The 20,118-nt window shown below is 39.0% G+C and overlaps 2 protein-coding genes across 19 annotated transcripts in view; one reads left to right on the top strand and one right to left on the bottom strand.

The window, feature by feature from the left end:
• The window catches only part of LOC103721309 (uncharacterized), a 39,459-nt gene extending 31,590 nt beyond the window's left edge, over positions 1 to 7,869 (top strand). For 4 of the 18 annotated variants that reach the window (XM_039123643.3, XM_039123638.3, XM_088718101.2 and 1 more), the window contains 3 exons: positions 4,558 to 4,642; positions 6,566 to 6,664; positions 7,387 to 7,869. In XM_039123643.3, coding sequence (XP_038979571.2) covers positions 4,558 to 4,642; positions 6,566 to 6,664; positions 7,387 to 7,608 — 406 coding nt within the window. In that variant the 3' untranslated portion in view covers positions 7,609 to 7,869. Of the gene's footprint in view, positions 1 to 4,557; positions 6,541 to 6,565; positions 6,665 to 7,386 lie in introns of those variants that run through there. The other 14 variants (XR_005510713.3, XM_088718104.2, XM_039123640.3 and 11 more) reach the window with 10 other exon arrangements.
• Positions 7,870 to 15,231: 7,362 nt separating this feature from the next.
• LOC148714335 (receptor-like protein EIX1) lies at positions 15,232 to 19,096 on the bottom strand. Its single transcript, XM_088718100.2, has one exon. It carries the CDS (start codon positions 19,009 to 19,011, stop codon positions 15,430 to 15,432), a length of 3,582 nt encoding a protein of 1,193 aa, XP_088574226.2. The 5' UTR covers positions 19,012 to 19,096; the 3' UTR covers positions 15,232 to 15,429.
• Positions 19,097 to 20,118: the final 1,022 nt, after the last annotated feature.

The following is a 20,118-nucleotide window of genomic DNA, read 5'->3' as shown; positions in this document are numbered from 1 at the left end:
ATAGCCAGAACACTTGAAACATTGAGGTCGAGATGATGTTGGCCGAGAAGAAGATGAAGCATCTTTTTTCACCATCGTGGTTGGCTTAGATGTAGAAGATGAATGAGATTGCGATGCACTCCCCCGGTTAGGAATGCCCTCACGCTTGAAATTTCGGCCTCCAGGAGCATTTGTTAAACCCTTTTCTCGCCGTTGTTGAAGTTGGCGTTCCACCTTAGTAGCAAGTTTAATAACATCATTAAGAGAAATAAAAGAATGGAGGTGTACCATATCATGGATGTCACGCCTCAATCCGCTAAGGTAACGAGCTATTGTTTGCTCTTCGGCCTCTGCTACACCACAACGAACCATAAGATTGTCGAACTCTTCAGTGTACTCCTCCACGGTTCGCATCCCTTGAGTGAATTGATACATAGTGAGAAATGCATCTTGAAGGTAATTTTCGGGAAGGTACTTTTTGCGAAGCTCTTTCTTCATTTTCTCCCAAGTACGAATCTTGGTTTTGCCCTCCTTTGCTCTTTGCAACTTGAGGCGCTCCCACCATATTGATGCATGCTTTCGAAGCTTGATGGCTACAATCTTCACTTTAAGCTCATCGGGGACCTCTTTGTAGTCAAAGATCCGCTCAACAGTGTTAAGCCAATCTAGAAAGATGTCGGGTTGCATTTTTCCTTCAAACTCAGGAATGTCTACCCTGATGTCTGAAAATCGAAATTGATGACGATGTTGGTGAGATGAAGAAGAGTTGCTCCTCCTACCACGACGTAAACTTTGGTCACGGAAGGTGTTGCGATCTTCTTCAGTGGTGCCGCCCTCCTCTTCACTCGGGTTTTGCTCATAACGAGCCAACCTTTCGGTAAGATTTTGGACTTGCCGCCGCAACTCATCATTCTCTATGTCGCGAAGATCTCGCTCTCTACGAGGTTCTTCATCGCTAGAACGACTTTGGTTGCCTCGGCTTGCCATGGTTGGTTGAAGCTTGCGTCAACACCACCACGAGAAATGCGATAGGATTCCTCTCGAAACGTCAAGAGATGATAACCTCGCTCTGATACCACTTGATCCCGTTTGGATCAATTTGCAATCCAATGGAAGTGGGAGAAAAGATAAGATAAATTTCTTGTGCAAGGAGGAAGATAACTTTCATTCAAATACTTGGATGCCTTCTCATTACAATTCATGACTATTTATAGGCAAGTCATGGGTAACATGAAAAGACAAAAGAAAATGAAAGATCAAAAGTCACCTTAATATGGGTAACTCACACAATAAAAGACATCAAAACCAACTAAATTCTCTTAGGGAATTTAAAAGGTCAAAAGACACCTGCCTCTTGAAATACCTATAACTTTCCAACCATAACTCGGATTTTAATGTTCTTAGGCTTGTTGGAAAGAAGAGAAAGAGACCTGAAACCTTTATGTTAATAACTTTTCTAAATTCGGCCATTTAATACTCTGAAAATGGCATGCAAGTTGTCTGATGTTCATGCACCTGCATCAGAAAGGGGATCGATATTTGCAATGGTGGTGGTGGTGAGGCAGCTGGATGGAAGGTGCGATTGCTGCATCTGCTAGCAGTGGAGGAGTTCGGCAATGTCGGTGATGATGGTGGATAGGAGGCAGCAAGAGGGGAAGGTGCACGAAGGAGAGGGAGGTGCTTCACAATGGCCATAATGGCAATACTGATCGGGATCTATTAGAGTTTGGGATCTCATTAAAGCAAAAGGAAAATGATTTAAAAAATATATAAGTCTATAAAGAAACAAGGGGGAGGTGGTGGTCAGAATGGGGATGGGAACATAATGCAAGAGAGAGAGGGAGGGAGAAAGTGGCAGGCAGCCATGTATCTTTGGGTGAGTGGAATGTGCTGCTAAGCACTGCTTACCTCCTGTTGTGATATAGTAGGGAAGTGGTTTTTTCATGTTCTATTTGTAACATTGGATTAGACGATAAGATTAGGTACTAGAGGTCTCTGGTGGTGGCGATATGTGCCTCACTAACATTTTCGGAAGTTGTTACTAACATCACTGCTACCATAGTACGAGTGTAAAAATATTACTGTTGAGATTTTATCATTCTAGCAGAGCCTATCTACAAAATCTGCTGCACCCACAATTATCCCGAGGTGCTTCAGCCCTATAAGACCTTGCTGCTTCCCCAGTCTGCACCTGCAATGACGCCTGCTTCTGGCTACTTAGAGTGAGATGACTAAAGGAGGAGCCTCCCTTGCTTTATATTAGAAGGGTCAAGAAACATCCAACTCCTGTTTCCTTGAAGCCACCATGTAATATCAGGATAATGGATTCTGAAGATCTGTGGATACATATAACTCAAAGGAAAAGCAAGTATATTTGCTAGCCCTGATGTCCTATCTAAATTTGTTTATCGACATGCTTTATTTTCTAAGTTTTCTCAACGTCAGGTAGATTGCTATGGGTTCATAAACTATAGTTTGCAAGTTACATCATTCTTGCAGTCTTTGTAGATGATATAATAATGACTTGATGTGATGTCCAAGTGGCGGAATGTTAAGGAAATTTTTAGTAAGCATATCTTTGGCATGGATGAATTAAAATGTGCAAGATGAAAAGGAGAGTATATCAAGAGTCCATAGGCTAAGCCAAACTGCTGAAGCCCTTGAAACACATAAAGGGCAAAAAGGAAGGAGTTAGATCCAAATTAGAGGTCCACTGAATGACAAAAATAGGAAGGGATGTGTAAAAGATCATGCAGAACGAGGGAAGCTTCTAGAATCAAGTAGAGCTAGAAATGGTGAAGGAAGAATTTGGAGAAAAGGAGGAAATATTGAGCAAAAACTAATCAGTCAGCTAAGAAAAAGGCTTAAGAGGATGGAGTGTGCTATTAGAGGGAAGGAGTAGATACTCTGATGGTGCAAGGACCTAGTGGAACCCATATCAAGCCCACCTTATCGTGTTAGGATTGTTTTATTTGCAGTTTTGCACATTTAGGTGGTTGTTCATAGTTTCCCATGGGGCATGAAATAGAAGTAGTTAAGTACATTCAGCTGTGAGACAAACCTCAAAAAACCAGACAATATTCAGCAATAAGGAATTATGGCTTCAGGTATTTTCATCAACAATATACAAATCCAAGGTGTATCCCAAAAGTCCTCAGAGTCAGGACCAAAAGCCCATTTTCTAATGAACTTGCCTGACAGTGGTACTCTTTAGGTCGTAGATGCAGCTGCCAGATCTTCTAAAGACATGAGCAAGATGATGACAATCCAATGTTTGGATTCTTCAAATCAAGAGCCAATGGAACATTGATTTCTTGCTTTCACATGTGGTTTTTGATGTAATGCCATTCTACAGTCATATTCTAGAGTCACATGTGGTAGCTTGAGAAGCAAATGGACAAAGCAGATCATATTCTTTTTAGGACATCTGCCCAAAGATATACATATGTACATTGGATAGGATAAGCAAATTGCTGAGAATGTTGCACAAGGAACAATAAGATGCATCATAGATCCTAGTCAAGTTCTACCTCTTTTAAGGCTGGCCAATTTCTTTACAGTCATGTAGTTGGTTTGGTTACTTTTGAATGATCTAGAACAGGGTCGGCGAAACCGGTACCGGGCACCGCACTGGTTGCCCAGCGGGACAAGTTGGTACGGGTATGCGTCGTGCTGTGCTGAGCCCGTACCTATACAGTAGAAGAGGCGGGGGAGAGAGAGAATGAGAGAGGAAATGAGAGAGAGTAGGGGGAGGTCGAAAGAGGCCGACGGAGAGCCAGCGGAGGGCCGGAGAGCCGCAACGCGGAGGAGGCGAGGGCTGGAGAGCCGCCGGAAAGCCGCGGAAGAAGAGCTCCCTCTGGTCCCTTGTTTTGTTCGAAACAAGGGACTGGAGGGAGCCCTTCTTCTGTGGCTTCCCGACGGCTCCCTGGCCTTCGCCAGCCGGCCTCGACCTTTCTCTGTCTTTCTTTCTCTCCCTTGCTCTCCCTCCCCCACTCTCTCTCTTTTTCTCTTTTTCCTTCGTCTTCTCCTCCTCCGGCGCCGGTCTCATTTTCATCGTCGGAACCTTCCCGATCCGCGGTCGGTACGGCTCAGAACGCCGTCTGGTTCGGGACGGTTCCGTCGACCTTGATCTAGAAATTAGCAACTCAGATTTCACTGCTGCTGATCTAGTAGATTCTTTAAACTTTAAACTTTTTTTGACCAATCCACTGATATATGTCATTTTGCTATTAATAATAATTTTCTCTGTTTTTTGTTCACCTCAAATGTTGGCTGCATCACTCTGTACTGAAAATTCCTTATGAAAGTGTGTACTTGACCTTTTCTTCCTTGGCGTTTCTTGAACAATTATAACTGATATGAAGGTAGGAAAAAAAACTTTCTTTGTTTTATTTCCCTAGAGTACTGGTTCTAGTGATTCTCTAGATGTACTAGGTCTCTTGACCAGTTATTTAAACATCTATGCTTCCTTGAGAACATAGAACACTTGTGTTTGAGCTTATTTTGCCATTATGGCAGCCTGATTTGCTTCAACATCTGCAACAACACTTAGATGATTTTTTTTCTTATTCCTGTTAGATATTTTATATCAACAAACGCAACTTCTACATTTCGCCCTATAGTTTCAAGCTATCCTGGAGATCCGGTACTTGTTACAGTACAGGTATAAGGTTTCATTTGCAGTCGTCTTTCTTCTGGTTCTGTTATTGCCTGGTTATTTTCTGTGGCCATTCTTTTGTATATCTTACATGTTATCCTCCAGTATTACACCTCATTGTTGTTTTACATATTAATTCTCTCATCTAGTAAGTCCATAATGTGCTCCGACTTACTAAATTAAAGATTCTTGGTACAGACTTTTTACCCCAATGGAAGTACCACAAATTCATAAAAGAAAAGGAAAAAGGATCAATCAGTTTAATGGGAAGATTCATCCTAAAGACAAAAGGAATTAGAGGGTACTTATTAAGACTTAAACAAACATTATATATGGCAATCTTTTATTTTCTTGATTACAACATACAATCACTTTTTATATAATCTAACAATCAGGTATAGATTTTTATCCCCATACATTTATAGAGAATTAATTGATTATAATACTGAATATCTATCATTCTCCATTTCAATCCATTGATTCTTAAATCTGTAGTTGAATTCATATTCACAATAATCAGAAACCAACTAACTTAAGCAAGATTCGTCGTCTCGGTACCGGATCCCATATTGGTGCCATACTAACTCCGTGTCAGTACCAACGTTTGTTGTATCGCCCGATATGGGGCGTACCGTACCGTACCACCCAGTACGGAGCGTACCGTATCATATCGGAAGAAAATCGGTATGAAACACACCTTCAAGTCGGTACAAGCTCTGTACCCCACTCCGTACTGAGGCGTACTGAGATGAAAGTCGAAAAAATGGATAAGAAAGCTATTTCGGCACAGAAGTGTACTGTATCGAACCGATAAGGTACCGATATGATATCCGGTACCAAGATTGCGGATCTTGGTCGGTACGGTACGATACAGAAGTTTTTGGCGTACCGAGTATCGATATGCCACCCGTAGTGGTACTGAACCAGTACGGTATGGTACATCCTGTACCATCTGGTTTGGGCCAGTACAACATACCATGAATCTAAGATTTAAAATAGAAATCGAAGCAATGGATGTAGCTCCGATTCTTTCTTAGGGTGCGCAGCCCATAAGTTATTTTGTATCATAAAAATTTCTTGCCATTTTCTTTGCTTATATGGAATTTATGAATATACCCTGAAGCAATATTATATTTCATGCTCCCTTGCTTAATGTCAGCAGAAATAAAAGCACGGCAGTACTCACTGATGGTTGAACTTTGTTACTCCTTTGGTGAGAATGCGAGCGATCAGATATTACAGAAAGTGAATGACTTCCAAAGTATCAAATTTCTCTAAACCAAGTAATAGTTATATTTCTGTATTTCATGCTAATGTGGAATACAAAAAGTAAAGAGAGATTACCGACCACCATGTGATACTCGTCTCGAGCACACCAGAATTGGTGAGGATTCTAGATTTAATATCTAGTTATAGTTTGACAGACGATAGGTCTATAAAATGGCTTCTTAAATCATATTGATATAGGCCTACTAGGAAAGGAAGATGATGAAGGGAAATTCACTCATGCATACTTCTGGTTGGCCTCCACCATGTCATTTAATTTAGTATAGATTCGATCACTCTGTTCTGTGTGCCTAGAGTCAAGTAATTTTTCAAATTTCTTCAGAATCTTGTTTCTTCCTGTTCAAAATTCTTATTTCCCCTAGTTTTACTGCATTACCTTTAGATGGCAATGAAAGAAGCTCTTTACCTTGTGCAAGGGCCTATTAGCACTATGAACTCTCCGAATTCAATGAGAGCTCAATGTGTACCTGACATTATGCCACAACATAATCTTCACGAAATTGTTCATGTGCTCACATATGGTGAATTGTGCTTTTTTCTTGCATAGAAGTATATTGATATTTCAAATTTATTGTATGATGTTAAAATCTTTAAAATTTGATGACAAAAGGTCATCGTTCTAAGCTAATTCTCTGTATTTAGTGCCCAAATCCTGATTTCAACAGAGAAGAACATAGATGGCGAATGGTGCAAAGAACGCTCATTGAAGCAATCATTGATCTGCTCATAACCAATGGAAAGGTATCTTTGTATAAGATTTTTCATGCTTTTCTGTACTGAAAGAGAATATTTTCTCCTGTATTTTTTCTACTTGGAGAAGTCTATATTTTGGACATGTGCATGATAAACTCTGGTTGGCAATTCCACGTCCAGCTTGCCCCAAAAGGCATTCAATTGACAAATGCATGGTGTGATGCCTAGGTGACACCCTTTCTTGGCTGTGATGCCATATATGAGTATCCTGAGTGGCTTCAGAAGGTCAATGCCAACATCAATGCCCCCATAGAAATTTCTATGTGCACAGCCAGAAGATAGTTTTGTCCCTCCAACTTTAAGATGGATGATTCTCTAATTAATTGCTCCCCGATAGCATTGCACTTCTACTAATCTCCTTGTTTTTTTCTGACAATCAACTCTGCCTTTTCAAATAACTGCGCCCACAAAGAAAAGATCCATATCCACGAATTAGTGAATTATATATGCACTGACCTATTGTCAGTAAATTTGTCTGGTTAGAAGATTTTGTTTGGACAGTCTGTTTATTTTGGGTGGTCTACAAAGTATGTGCAAATCAGCACTTGAGTCTATGGTTTCTTTAAAATATTTTCTGGATTTGATATTGGTTGCTCGAACTTTTGCATATGTGCTCGAGTTAGATGCATTTTGGCTATCACTTTTAAGCAAAGTGAAGCACTTCAATTCCTAATTAAATGTCACTTTTATTGCACCTGAGCAAGTTGCAGTTAATGACATTGCAGGTCTTCTTACAGTCCGACATTGAGGCTGTCGCCACAAGAATGAAAGAACAATTTATCATGTACGCGAAGGGAAGACTTGTTGTGGATGGGGACGAGAACATGGGATGGCTAGAGGAAAATCCATTTGGCATTCGATCAGATTGGGAACAGCATGTCATAGATCGAGGTGCTCCCATGTTTAGAATTATGCTTAGAAAAGTTCGATGACCATGAGAACAACCAATTTATATTTGGTCATCTGTAAGTGCTAATTGTAGATTGAGCTAATTTGTGTAGCTAGGTATTTGTAACTTCTCTTGTATTTTGGCCTTGTGATGTAAATAGGCGGGCAGGGTCTTTCGTTACTCTTTTATCTCAAGTTGAGTTCTTAATTTTTCTAGCTTGTGATGCATCCATGTATAGCATTAAATACATATTTGAAAAGCCGTTGGAAACTATAAATAAAGCTAAAGAGGCCTATCTAGAGAACATGGTGTATAGCATTACATGAGCTGAATAAAGTTGCTCATAAGATGTATGAAATACAGTTTTAGGGCCTGTTAGGTATATTTCTTGCTGTATTTATATTTTTGTTTCTCTATGAATTAGTAAAATATGAAGAGGAGATGGGTGTTGAAGATAACATTTGTACAAAACTTCTGTTCTTTCTTACTTCTATTTCTCACTAAAGCAATATATCGTTGGTATTGAAAGCTCAAAAATCTTAAAGATGGTTTAGAAAAAAATGTATCTTTTCGTTAGACGTGTATTGTCCGTTAACTTTTCTTCGTGGGTTTTTGAAAATGAAAATACAAAACAATAGCAATACCAAATAGGACTTAATATTCCAAAAGGACTAATACACTTGTTTATGCCTATTTGCGCTCAAGATTGAACCAATCCCTAAGCATGTGAATATTGTGATAAATTTGTTTGTCACAACTACTAAACTGGTAAAAGTAATTTTATAGTATATGGGTTGGGCAGGGGAACATCACTTGGGAATTGAGATCAGTGATAGCTGAGGGACCGGAGAGAAAAAACAGAGGTTTATTTCTTAGGTCCTGCTATAATGTTAAACAATAAAAAATTTAAGAAATGGGAGATCTCGTTAAATCAGCTTTAGAAATGTTAGAGGTCTACAGCCCTTACATATCTAAATCAGAGCCTTGATATTGGTAGTGACACTCAATAATCAATAAACTAGCAGTGTGCACACAGTATGTATGGATGCAAGTGTGGTAGAAATTTTCAAACTCAAACTCCAATTTTTTTATTTTTATTAATATTCAAATCTGAAAATGTTAATAATTTATAAAAAGATAAGCAGAAAAAAAATAAAAATTGCCATGTTGTAGGGTTCTGTCCACCCTACAACATTTGTCATTTGTGAAATTCAAGTAAATCAGGAAAAATCAAGCATGGATTGTCCTAATCTTTCCAATTTTGCCAATTTTTGGTCCCAAAAGGGGGTTGGAGGGTGGAAGAGCCTCATCTTGTTCCGCCAAGACCCCCCTCCACTTTCCTCTTGCTTCTCTTCTTTCTCTCTTTCTCACAGCTTGGGCAAAAGGAAAGGCTTAGGCTCTCACGAGATGCTTAAAGGCACCCTAGGACACATTTTTGCTCCTCTTGTCCCCCAACCATACAACTTTTCAGAAAAAAAGGGGTGGATTTGTCGGGATGACCACAGTGCCAGTCGAATAGGTCTTGATTTCAGGCTGTTCCAACCTGTTTTGGCCAATCATATTGGATGAATGGGGGTTTGTACCAGCCGGTACCAGTTGGTAACAACCCGACCTGACTGGGATGCCTTGATTTAACGAGTTTATGCGACTCGGAGGCATCCCGGTGCCGGTTTTTGGCCAGAGCCATTCGGTACTGGCTGTACTGTCCTTTGGTGTTATTTAAAAACATGGTATATTAGCTTTCACTTCACTATTTTTCCAGAATGTTGTTATACTTGCATAGGAAAAGGATTCAGTGATTCAATGTGCTTGTCATCGCTTTTGAAGTGCTCTTTTTAGTCATTCATCTAGAAAGTATAATCCTATGCTTGTCCATGCTTCTACATATGAGAATTCAACTACTAATTAGGAGCAATCTATCTTTACTGGAGTTTAAGGTTCATTCAACAAAATGGCTTGCGTGAACAAGTCCAAAACTGTTAATAAGAAAAAAATGAAGGAAAGCTATCTGCATGTGTAAAGCACTAAGTGGGTTTGTCCACAGAATGGCAAGGACTATGAACTTAATTGCTAATTAGTTGAAATAGATTTTTATAAATAGTGTTGCTTATTTATGCTAACATCCTATTAAAGTTTCATGTAGTTATTATTATTTATAGATTCGAAACCAGCATCCTTGTAAAAGGATGTGCACATTATTTCGTTATGACAAACTATCAAGAAACTAATTTAAAAGGATGGAGTCTTCCTTGTTGTCAAATTTGCGAAATTTTGAGGGGAGGATACTGAAGATTGTCAATCTTTAACAAAGAGTACCTTGCATTGTTTGAACATAGGATCACATCTTCAAGCATTTATATTTTTTTGAGATAACTCAGCAATTTGTTGCAAAAAACAATGGTTTCAGATGTTCATGTTGATGAAACCAGAGAACCCAATCTCTCCTGTACGAATTACGGAGTGATCTTTATTTAGTTGTCTTTCCTGACCATTGGTAAATCTAAATTCTGAGTAGAATGTAAATGTGGTTCAAAGTATAGGAAGAGAGAGTGAGATATTAACCTGCCTGTCCAAATACGTGAGGGGTCATTCTTGCTACCTGTATACAGTCTCATACTGATGTCGATGAATTCTGGCCCCATATTTTAGCATGTCACCCTGATTTGCAGTATATGATGCAGTCCAATACATTGCTGTACATGCTATGTGGGACGTTATACGACATTCCTCCTTTGTATTGTTTCAACGACCTAGTGGTGCAGTATGTATTGGATGGCATAATGTTTTATGTACTGCTACTTAAGCCCTTGATGATTAGTATTAAGAGATAAAGGATCAAGTTCAGCTCTCTGTTAGTTTATCATGACTGGAAACTGACCAAACATGTCCGAATTGCATATGTTTCTTCTATTCGAAAATTGCAATGATTGCATTGTATGGTGAAATAATGTCTATCGCGTGTCTTGCACAAATTGTGCTCTTCAATTCTTAAGATAGTTATCTAATTGTTGCATTTTGAGTAATGTACAAAACTAGCGTCCAGGTTTTGCGAACTTAGTTCTTTTTTTGTAATGATTTTGATTGCAGGTCTTGTTCTTTCATTTGCCAATGAATGCCTGATCAATTTTGACATGGAGTCTCTAAGATGTAAGTTTACCGGGAAACACAGTTATGGAAAAATTCTCTCTAGTTCTTACATTTTATCAGTCGGAGTTTTGTGCTTAGTGAAACCCCTTTGGTAGAGCCAAGCCATAGTTCATCAGATTTTTAAATTTGATTCCTTGAGCTACTTGTGCGAGGCCATTGTTGTAATGCTGAAGAATAATTTTTGATGAGTGTATAATTAGTTCATTCGAGCTGGAACTGTTCTCCATTTAATGCTTGTATTTTGTAAACTCCTAAATGCGGGACACCATGCCTGATTGGTGGTTCATGAATTCGTTTCTGTAAAGGCTGTAGTCTCTCATAAAGGTGATCAGATGAAAGCAACCAAACAACATTGTCGCTATAAACCAAGTTTCAGTTTATTATGTTTATTTTGAAGCACACATTACTGCTCCATTTTAGCTTAAAGGCAACATGGTGATGTTTTGTGCTATAGGCTTATTAGGACATAAATTTTGGTTGTTTAGAATACTGTATAAATTTAAGGTTGAGGTGGTTAGTTGTGAGGGACTTGATGAAGATTGATAAGGCTCTTTTATAGTGATGATATGAACATTACACAATCAAAATGATACAGGCTATTATAAACCAAATGCACTTCACGGCTGTTGTGGATGGCACCTGCCATTCTGTACCATTAAATCATTTTTTATCTGCTTTATGTACCATTCTTGCACCGAATGCTGATGTGCAAATTAAACATCACATGGATATCATCAACTTTCATCAGAATTATCAATGAAGATCTCTGCAGTATCCTACCAATTTTATGTTTGAGGGTTTATGCTGGATGGTGGATGCTTGCAGCATTGAGTTGAAACTATTCTCTTCTCTTTTTTTTTGGTTTTTTCTTGGGAAATATTCTCTATCGTCAAGCAATTCATTTTTTAAAGGGAAAACAGAGACCTGTCGTAGACCTTCTGGGCGCCCTTGCATCTACATCTATATAGGTTCTCAACCTCTTGTTGCAATTAGTTGACATAGTAAGCAATGATTACTGACTAGGTTACAAATGTGAAGATCTTCCACGTATCAATTCCTTGCCTTCTTAAGTAGCTTTATTTATTCTGCCTGCAACAAACCTGAGTTTCATTTCTCTCCTAGATATGATACGTCCAAACACTATGATATATAGAGGCGATACAACCGGCTGTAGCCATCTTTGGACTGTTTGATGTGGTGTGGTTATATCGTAACATAATTTCGGTTTTACTCTGCTTTAGCAGTCCATGATAACATCACATTTCCTTTTTTTACTGAATCATTGGTTTAATTGGAGCTCTGTTGATCTCGGCTTGATGCAACTGCCAATATAGGATCTCTATTTTTGGTTTTTTCTTTCATCATCTATGCCATTCATGTACGTATTGGGCACATTTATTTCTTCTGCAATTATCTTTGCCATGACAGATGAAAAATTTTAAATTTTATTATCCAGAGGAGTTCTGCAAAAAAAATAAAAAATAAAAAATAAAAAAAAATCTTACTGCTTGTGGTTTGGGTGGTTGAGTAATTTGTATTGTAGTTTGTAAGATTACTTTGACTTCCATTCCGTCATATATATATATATATATATATATATATATATATATATATATATATATATATATATATATATATATATATATATATATATATATGTATATCACCTTTTTTTTTTTGTCCATAAATGCTTTTGCTGTTGTCAATCACGAACCTAATCTAGGATTACATTTCTTTACAAACTTTTCTTAACAAATTGACAAAAGAAGAGAAGGAAAACCTTTGAAGGACTGATCTGGCTGCTGGAGATTCTTATCTACCAAAAAAAACTCATTGTAGATAAATGAAGGCTCAACGATATGATGTCATTTTACTAAAAAGCTTGCTTTTGACCGTATTGGAGCGACTGGTTTGTGACAGAGGCATTTGTGTAAGAAGAAAGAAAAATTCTATTTAAGAAGGCATTGATGCAAAAAGACAACTAAAAATTATGAGAGAGGAGGGTCGTGCACGATCGGGATAAAAGGGCTTGCAGTATTAGAGTGGCGCAGTAAGGAGAACCCTAAAAAAGAAAAGTTTATGGGAGGTTCGCTATGTGTGCGCCAATTGGTGGAGTTAGTTTTGTTTCAAATGAGCGTCATTTGGATTGGGTTGAGTCTTAATTCATTTGCCTTTTTTTTTTTTTTGTGGATTCGTTTGTAACCTATCAATTCATAGGAATCAAAATAAAGCAGGCCCAGAAAAAATGGATTTGGATTGCGTGTCCAAATCTATTTTAGGGACCTAGGTGTCTTACGGGTTTGTTTCATCTATGATATCATATTGCTATCAAGATGCGTTTCATATTCTAGCCCAAGCCCAAACTTGATCTAGTTACCGGAAAACTTTATCCAAAGTCGTTTATACACAATGTCCAGGCAGATTCGGGAAAGAAGATGGAATCTAAACTAAGCATACATGGTGTTGTCCGTGTATTTCTTGCGAAACACTTACACCATGGTCATTTCTTATTCTCAACGGATGGACCCGGGTCCCATATGAGGCGCTTCTTGTATGCCATGATCACTTCTTATTCTCCACTTTAGCTCTATATGGTTGAGAAGACTAGTATAATAGATATAAGGGCTCGTTTGGTTTGCGGAAAAAGGAGGAGGAAAAGTGTGGTCAACGGAAAAGTAATGAGATGCCTCTTGTTTGGTTGGAGTTTTCAAAGAAGAAAAATAGAAAAGTTGCATTCCCATGGAAATATGATTCCCACATTTCATGTGAAAGTCTTTCCCATGAGAAACATAGGAAAATTACTTTCCGATGAGCCAGAAATCACTCCATTTTTATTTTTTTCCAAAAAGGCCCTTCAACATTAAAGAGGCATTAAAGATCTAATTTTTATTAAGAATGTAATAGGTATTACACATAACTTTTCCAGAAAAGTGGATGGTCAACCAAATATAAGCACTCTGAAAATCTGTCACTTTTTCATGGTCAACCAAACATGCCAAAAGTATTTTCTCAGGCATTCTCTTCCTAGGAATCTGCTTCACAGGAATCATATTCCTAGAAGGAAAAATACTTCCCGCGAACCAAACGAGCCCTAAAGATCTTCCATTTAGAGTGTGTCAAGCAAGACATAATGCAGATATAACACCGTTAAGTGTATGAGCTATCATATTAGAATTCCACTAATCACTCTCAGGTCCTGATTGCCTATTTTCTTAGCAATCAAGGATAGACTGCACAAGCTGACGTACCCTAGTGTTCAAGTAACTCCTTTTTTCTCTTTTTGTCTGCCATTCCTAAATTTGCTTCTCATACCATTTCCTAAATTATTTTGTTCTTGTGAGAAAATAGGAATCAGGATGGGGTTGGGACCGAGAAACCCACACTAGGAAAGAACAATAAAGAGGAAAGAAAGGAAGGGAAGAAAGAAAGGAAAGAAATGAAAGAAAAGAAAGGAAGGAAAGAAGAAGAAAAAGAAAAGAAACAAAAGAATGGAAAGAAAAAAAAATCAAGAAAGGAAAGATAGAAGAGGAAAAAAAAAGGACGGAAGAAAGAGAGGCAAAAAGAAGAAAAAGGAAATAATAGAAGGAAGGAGAAATGGAAAGGAAAGAAATAAAGAAGAAATGAAAGAATTTTGAGTACAAAAGTTTGATTAGTAATTTTGCATCTCAAAAAGCTAAACGAATTATTTTTAAATAAATTTTTAAGATATTTTGCACTTATTAATTTAATTTTATTTTTTTTAAAAAAAGATCTCTTTTAGTGAATTCGTTTTAAGCCTCTAAATACATTGGGCCGTCCCTACTTGGCCCCTATCAAACCTGGCCTGACCTGAAATGAGGATGTTAGGAGCAGTGAGTGGAGACTGATCACATCCGTTCGGAGAGCAGAGACATCCAACCCTACTATCACTATGCATTTGCAGTGTTGCTTGGTTCAAGTCCATTTATGACCTTTTACGTACGTGGGACTCTCTATCTTCTTTGGTAAATTCTAGATCGCCTTTAATTCATGCTTTTTATTTCCCTCCTATCTTTTGGTTCATTTCTCATGCTGTTCCTTGACCATAGATTGGCTTAAACTTTTGCAGCAACCTCTCTTTGTTATGTACTTATGTTTTCCTAGTTCGTGTACGATATTCATCTCTGTATTGGTTCCTCCAACGACTTGGTTCAACTTTTGTTCTTGTTCTGCACCTTCGGTCCACCTCGAGTGTGCTCAGGCCTGACTGCTCGCAGGCTTTTGAGGTGAAATTCCATCTTCTCTTGTCTAAAAAAACCTGTGCATCAACATCCCAACTGCGCCATGCCTGGCGTGACAAGTACCTCAACACTCGAGGTATGTAATATCATTTGACTCGTGATGTAATTGCATGAATGCTGTGGAGGTTCAGTATGCCGAAATCGAAGGTTTTGAGAACCTCTACTCATTCATTAATTCAAATATAAATTTACAAGTAATATCCAAAGAAGAGTAAAAAAGATCTCGGGTATCACTTAAGGCCATTCATAAGAATAAAATATCAAACAATCCAAAAGCGTTGCAAATTATTTGTAATTATAATACTCTTGAGTACCAAGATTGTGTGGCATAAGTGGGCAGTTATCTTTGTAAGTGTTACTACAACAACGGTCGACCATTCAAACATAGAAAATAATCCAAACTAAAAACTTTTACATGGATATATAAATCACAGTACAATCTTCTTTATGGTTTGACCTCATCCTTCGATGTTGTTCATCAAAATGCGCTTCAGCTTAGCAAAGCATATGGCTAATTGAACGTTGATGTAATCAAAAATCTTGTCAATCAATTGGAAATAAGTAATCCTTAGAGCTCGTTGGATCATAAGTGCATAGATGAACCCCGAGAGCCCCACAACAAAGCCCAGTGCAAAGCTAACATAAAGCCATATCTTTTCGGACTTGTCTCCGCTTTCAGATTCCTCTTCTTGACCTTTTGTGTGAAATGGACTCTTTGGAGGGCCTCTATTAGAGCACCATGGTATTGGCCATCCATGAAGATCAGGATTTCCACTATAGATGGAGGGATCACAGAATGTCTGCAGCTGCTTGCCCCAAGGAATACTTCCTGACAAATTGTTATTAGACAAGTTCAAATGACTTAAGGAATACATGGAGGATAGTGTCGAGGGAATCATGCCCGAGAGATTATTCACTGACAGATCAAGTGATTCTAACTGCTCCAAGGCGCCGATATTTTCTGGGATCCTTCCTGTGAAGTGATTATTAGAGAGGTTCAAGAAAAGCAGTCCTCGAAGATTCACCAATTCTTTAGGAATCATTCCAGACAGATTGTTGTGTGAGAGGTCTATGCTCGTAACAAGTGAAAGCACAGTGGTGTATTCAATTTCTATTCCGTTTGTGGCCATTAGTAAGTTCTCTGTATAATGAAAGCTGTAGTTTTCTGAAATCATCGGTCTGTCCACATTCTCTATTGCCATCATTGCACTGAATTTTCCAAAAGATGGGGGCAAAACACCTGAGAAATTGTTGCAAGCAAGGTCCAAAACTTGAAGAGAAGTAACATATGATAGTTGCTCCGGTATATTACCACTGAAGAAATTTGATCGCAAAGAAAGAACTCTCAATTGCACGAGGCTTTCTCCAATCCATAATGGAAGGTTACCTGAGAACTTGTTTTCGCTAAGATCAAGAACCTCCAATTGCTTACAATATCTCAAGAATAAAGGAAGATCTCCAGAGAGACTATTGTTCCTTATGTGCAATGATTGGAGGTTAATAGGACCAGCCATGGAGCCTTGAGAATGCCCTAACATGTTGTCTTGTTGTGAGTCAACTATCCCTAGCTTTGATTTATGCCAGCAATTTGGAAGTCTTCCAGACAAGTTGTTATTGGACAAATCAAGAACAGCCAGATTAGTGAGATTGCAAATGAACGGGTGAATGCTGCCGTTGATGTAATTGTTGGATAACAAAAGGAAATTGAGTTCCATAGCTCTAGCAAAGCTCAAAGGAATAGGTCCCTCAAATGAATTGTTGGATAGATTTATGATCTGTAGACGAGAAGGGTCCAATTCAGGTAGTAGACCATGGAAGTTGTTGGAACTCATTTCAATGTATTCATATTGCTGGCCTCTCAAAGAAGTTGGCAGTTTTCCTGTAATGCTATTATGAGAAACATTCAAATCATTGATATGTAGATCCCAAAACCAAGAAGGGAAGTCATCTGAAATGCTATTTTCTGAGAGCCATAGCCCGTCCAAATTTGTCTGGGTTCGAAGCCACATAGGAAATTTTGGTCCCAAATGACAAGAGCTCATACCAATCCATCGAGCATTAAAAGGAGGGTTCCAATCATCATTTAGGATCACTTCAAATGAGTTGTAAGACATATCCAAATATTCTAATCTTCTGAGGTTGGCAAAGTGGGCTTTAGTCAAATAACCTGTAAAGGAGTTTGAGGAAAGATCCAGTTCTTGTAGTGTCGAAAGCTGACCCAGACTTTTTGGGACTACCCCACTCAAGTTGTTGTCACTCATGTGTAGACTTGTTAGACCGTATAAAGGGTTGTTTGTATCCCGCGTATTTTTGATGCATTTAGACCAACCTTCTATGATATCTGCAATTTCTCCATTAATATTGTTCTGAACTATAACTAGCTGGTTCAACTTGCAAAGATTCCCTATAGATCTTGGTATTTTCCCAATTATGTGATTCCCCCATAAATATATTGCTTGCAGTTGTACGAGGTTCCCAATAGTTTTTGGTATCTCTCCGCTAATCATGTTATTTCCTAATGATAACTGTTGTAGGTGTACAAGGTTTCCAATGCTTTTTGGTATCTCACCACTTATATAGTTTGCCCACAAATCTAATTCCACCAAGCTGTGAAGATTCCCAATGCTCTTCGGTATAGCACCAGTGATATGATTCTTACCCATCAATAACTTCTCCAAGTGGATGAGGTTTCCCATTTTTTCTGGAATGTGCCCACTGATATTATTAGAAGACAGATCTAAATACTTCCAGTGGCCAAGTTTTGGTATCATTTCCGAAATATTTGCAGTAATTTGGTTGTCCGACAAGTCTAAATACTCCAAGTGGCTGAGGTTTCCCAAGTTCTGAAAAATCTCTTTGGTTATTTGGTTTTCGGACAAGTCTAAATGCTGCAAGTTGCGTAGATCCCCTATGGCAATAAGTAGCCTATCAGGGAAATCACATCTTGCAAGATTGAGGTGCACGAGGCTACTGCTAATATTGAACAGCAAGGGGGATACAGTAGTATTGATGTGATAATTTAGAGAAAGATCAAGCACTCTAAGAGATGTGAGATTGACGTGGGATGGAGTACCAGGGATAGAAGGGAGGTTGGTATCAATCAAATGCAACTCCAACAAAGAAGGGAGCATGTTAATCTCATGAACCCAGTTGGCTGCCATGGAGAGGTTGACACGACTCATGTCAAGGAACTGCAGAGAATGGATGCGAGAGAGCCAGTGAAGTTTGTCGGCATGTAAAAACCATCTATTCATATCAGAAAAATCATCTATGTATGTAAGACCATCATAATAATAATAATAATAATAATAATAATAATCCGAATGAAGATCAAGGAAGTTCAAGCTGGAGAGATTTCCAAGCTCGGGTGGAATGGATCCACCAAAATTAGCATTGGAGAGGTTAAGATATTCCAAGTGCATGAGGGAACCAATGAATTTTGGGATGGGCGCTCCAGAGAAATTGTTCAGGCTCAAATCCAGATGTTTCAAATGCATCAAGTCAAGCAAAGAAGGATTTACCTTACTTGGACCAGTTTCAAAGGCAAGGAAAGAAGAAAAGGAGTTCATTTCAATTGCTTGCCGGGCATGAAGGTCATGTAGGTACCTGAGATCGAGCTTTACCACATGACCGGAGTTATTGTCGCAGCCGATTCCCCTCCATCCGCAGCAGTCTTGGCCTCCCCAAGAAGAGAGGCGTCGGTCAGAATCGTATATGTCTGCTTTGATGGCAAGCAAAGCTGTTCTTTCACTCTTTGTGCAACTACCACCCAAGATGGAATCATCCCCATCAGCGAGGCTGAGACACAAGGGGATGGCTCTCATGCACAAGAGGAGGAGCCCAATCAGCATCACACGCGTATGAAGACAGGATCCATTTGTACACCAACTACTGCTAACAGCCATGCGAGCAGCAGCAGCAGCTGATACAATTCCAAAGATAAGGGATGAAAAAAGGAAATTAAAGCTATGAGAGGCTGTTCGCAGAATTCTTATCATCTCGATGCTCTGATTTATAAGTGAAGTGATTCTAGAGAGCATATTCCATCCTGCGGATTGCGGTGGTGGGGTGGGAGATCCTTGGACGATTTTTTTTTCTTTTTTTTGGGCCCCCTCGACAGGGACTTGACTATTCCGCGGTTGTTCGACTTCCTTTTGTGTGCGGGTGTTATGATGAGGCGCGGCCCCATCAATAGTTTGTGGCTTGGGCCCCACTTTCCTTCTCGTGAGTATTGGGAATTAGGTTTCTTGATTCTTTCTTCCAGCTAATCTCTCTATTCCGTATGTTGCTCTTTTCTAGTGTTTGGTATCATGCGAAACTTTCACAATAATGTTAGATTGCACCGCCAGTAATACTCGGTTTATTCTCAAGGCAAGTAAACAATTAGGTATAGATTGTTCTAGTAGTAATCAGCTGATATCTTTGCCATGCAAATCACGCACGGTAAAGAATCGGTGTTCCATGCCAGGCTGAATGTAACCCGAAAGAAATTCGATAAATTTTTCCAAGTAAAATGGGAGATCTAGACATTGCCCCTAGAGAGATGACAACAACTATTACTCAATGCGATCAGGATAAGGGCACAGACACAAGGGGATGGCCTCATGCACAAGAGGAGGAGCCCAATCAGCATCACACGCATATGAAGACAGGATCCATTTGTACACCAACTATTGCTAACAGCCATGCGAGCAGCAGCAGCAGCTGATACCATTCCAAAGATAAGGGATGAAAAAAGGAAATTAAAGCTATGACAGGCTGTTTGCAGGATTCTTATCGTCTGGATGCTCTGCTTTATAAGTGAAGTGATTCTAGGGTATATTCCATCCTGCGGATCGTGTGGTGGGGTGGGAGATCGGACAGGATTTTTTTTTTTCTTTTTTTGGCCCCCCTGATTTTGGATGTGTGGGCCCATGCAACAGAAAGACTTGACTCTTGATTTGGATATGTGGGCCCATGTGTTGGGAATCCGCCCATGACGCTGATATTTCAAAAATAAAATCAGATGGCAGCGGAAGAGGCAAGTGCGGGATCGACGTTCATCGCATGAACGTTGTTTCATGACCGTTCGTAGATAGGTAAGGATTAAAAACTTTTTATAATTTTAAGAAGATCAGATCTTCACCTTGTGCGGGTAGATGATCACC

The sequence above is a fragment of the Phoenix dactylifera genome, chromosome 3 (genome assembly GCF_051530095.1).
Source record: "Phoenix dactylifera cultivar Ajwa chromosome 3, Ajwa_hap1_PhDact_Kaust_v1.1, whole genome shotgun sequence".
NCBI classification, from domain to species: Eukaryota; Viridiplantae; Streptophyta; class Magnoliopsida; order Arecales; family Arecaceae; genus Phoenix; species Phoenix dactylifera.
Note: the sequence above shows the minus strand (reverse complement) of the source record. Positions and strands in the feature narration are given on the sequence as shown.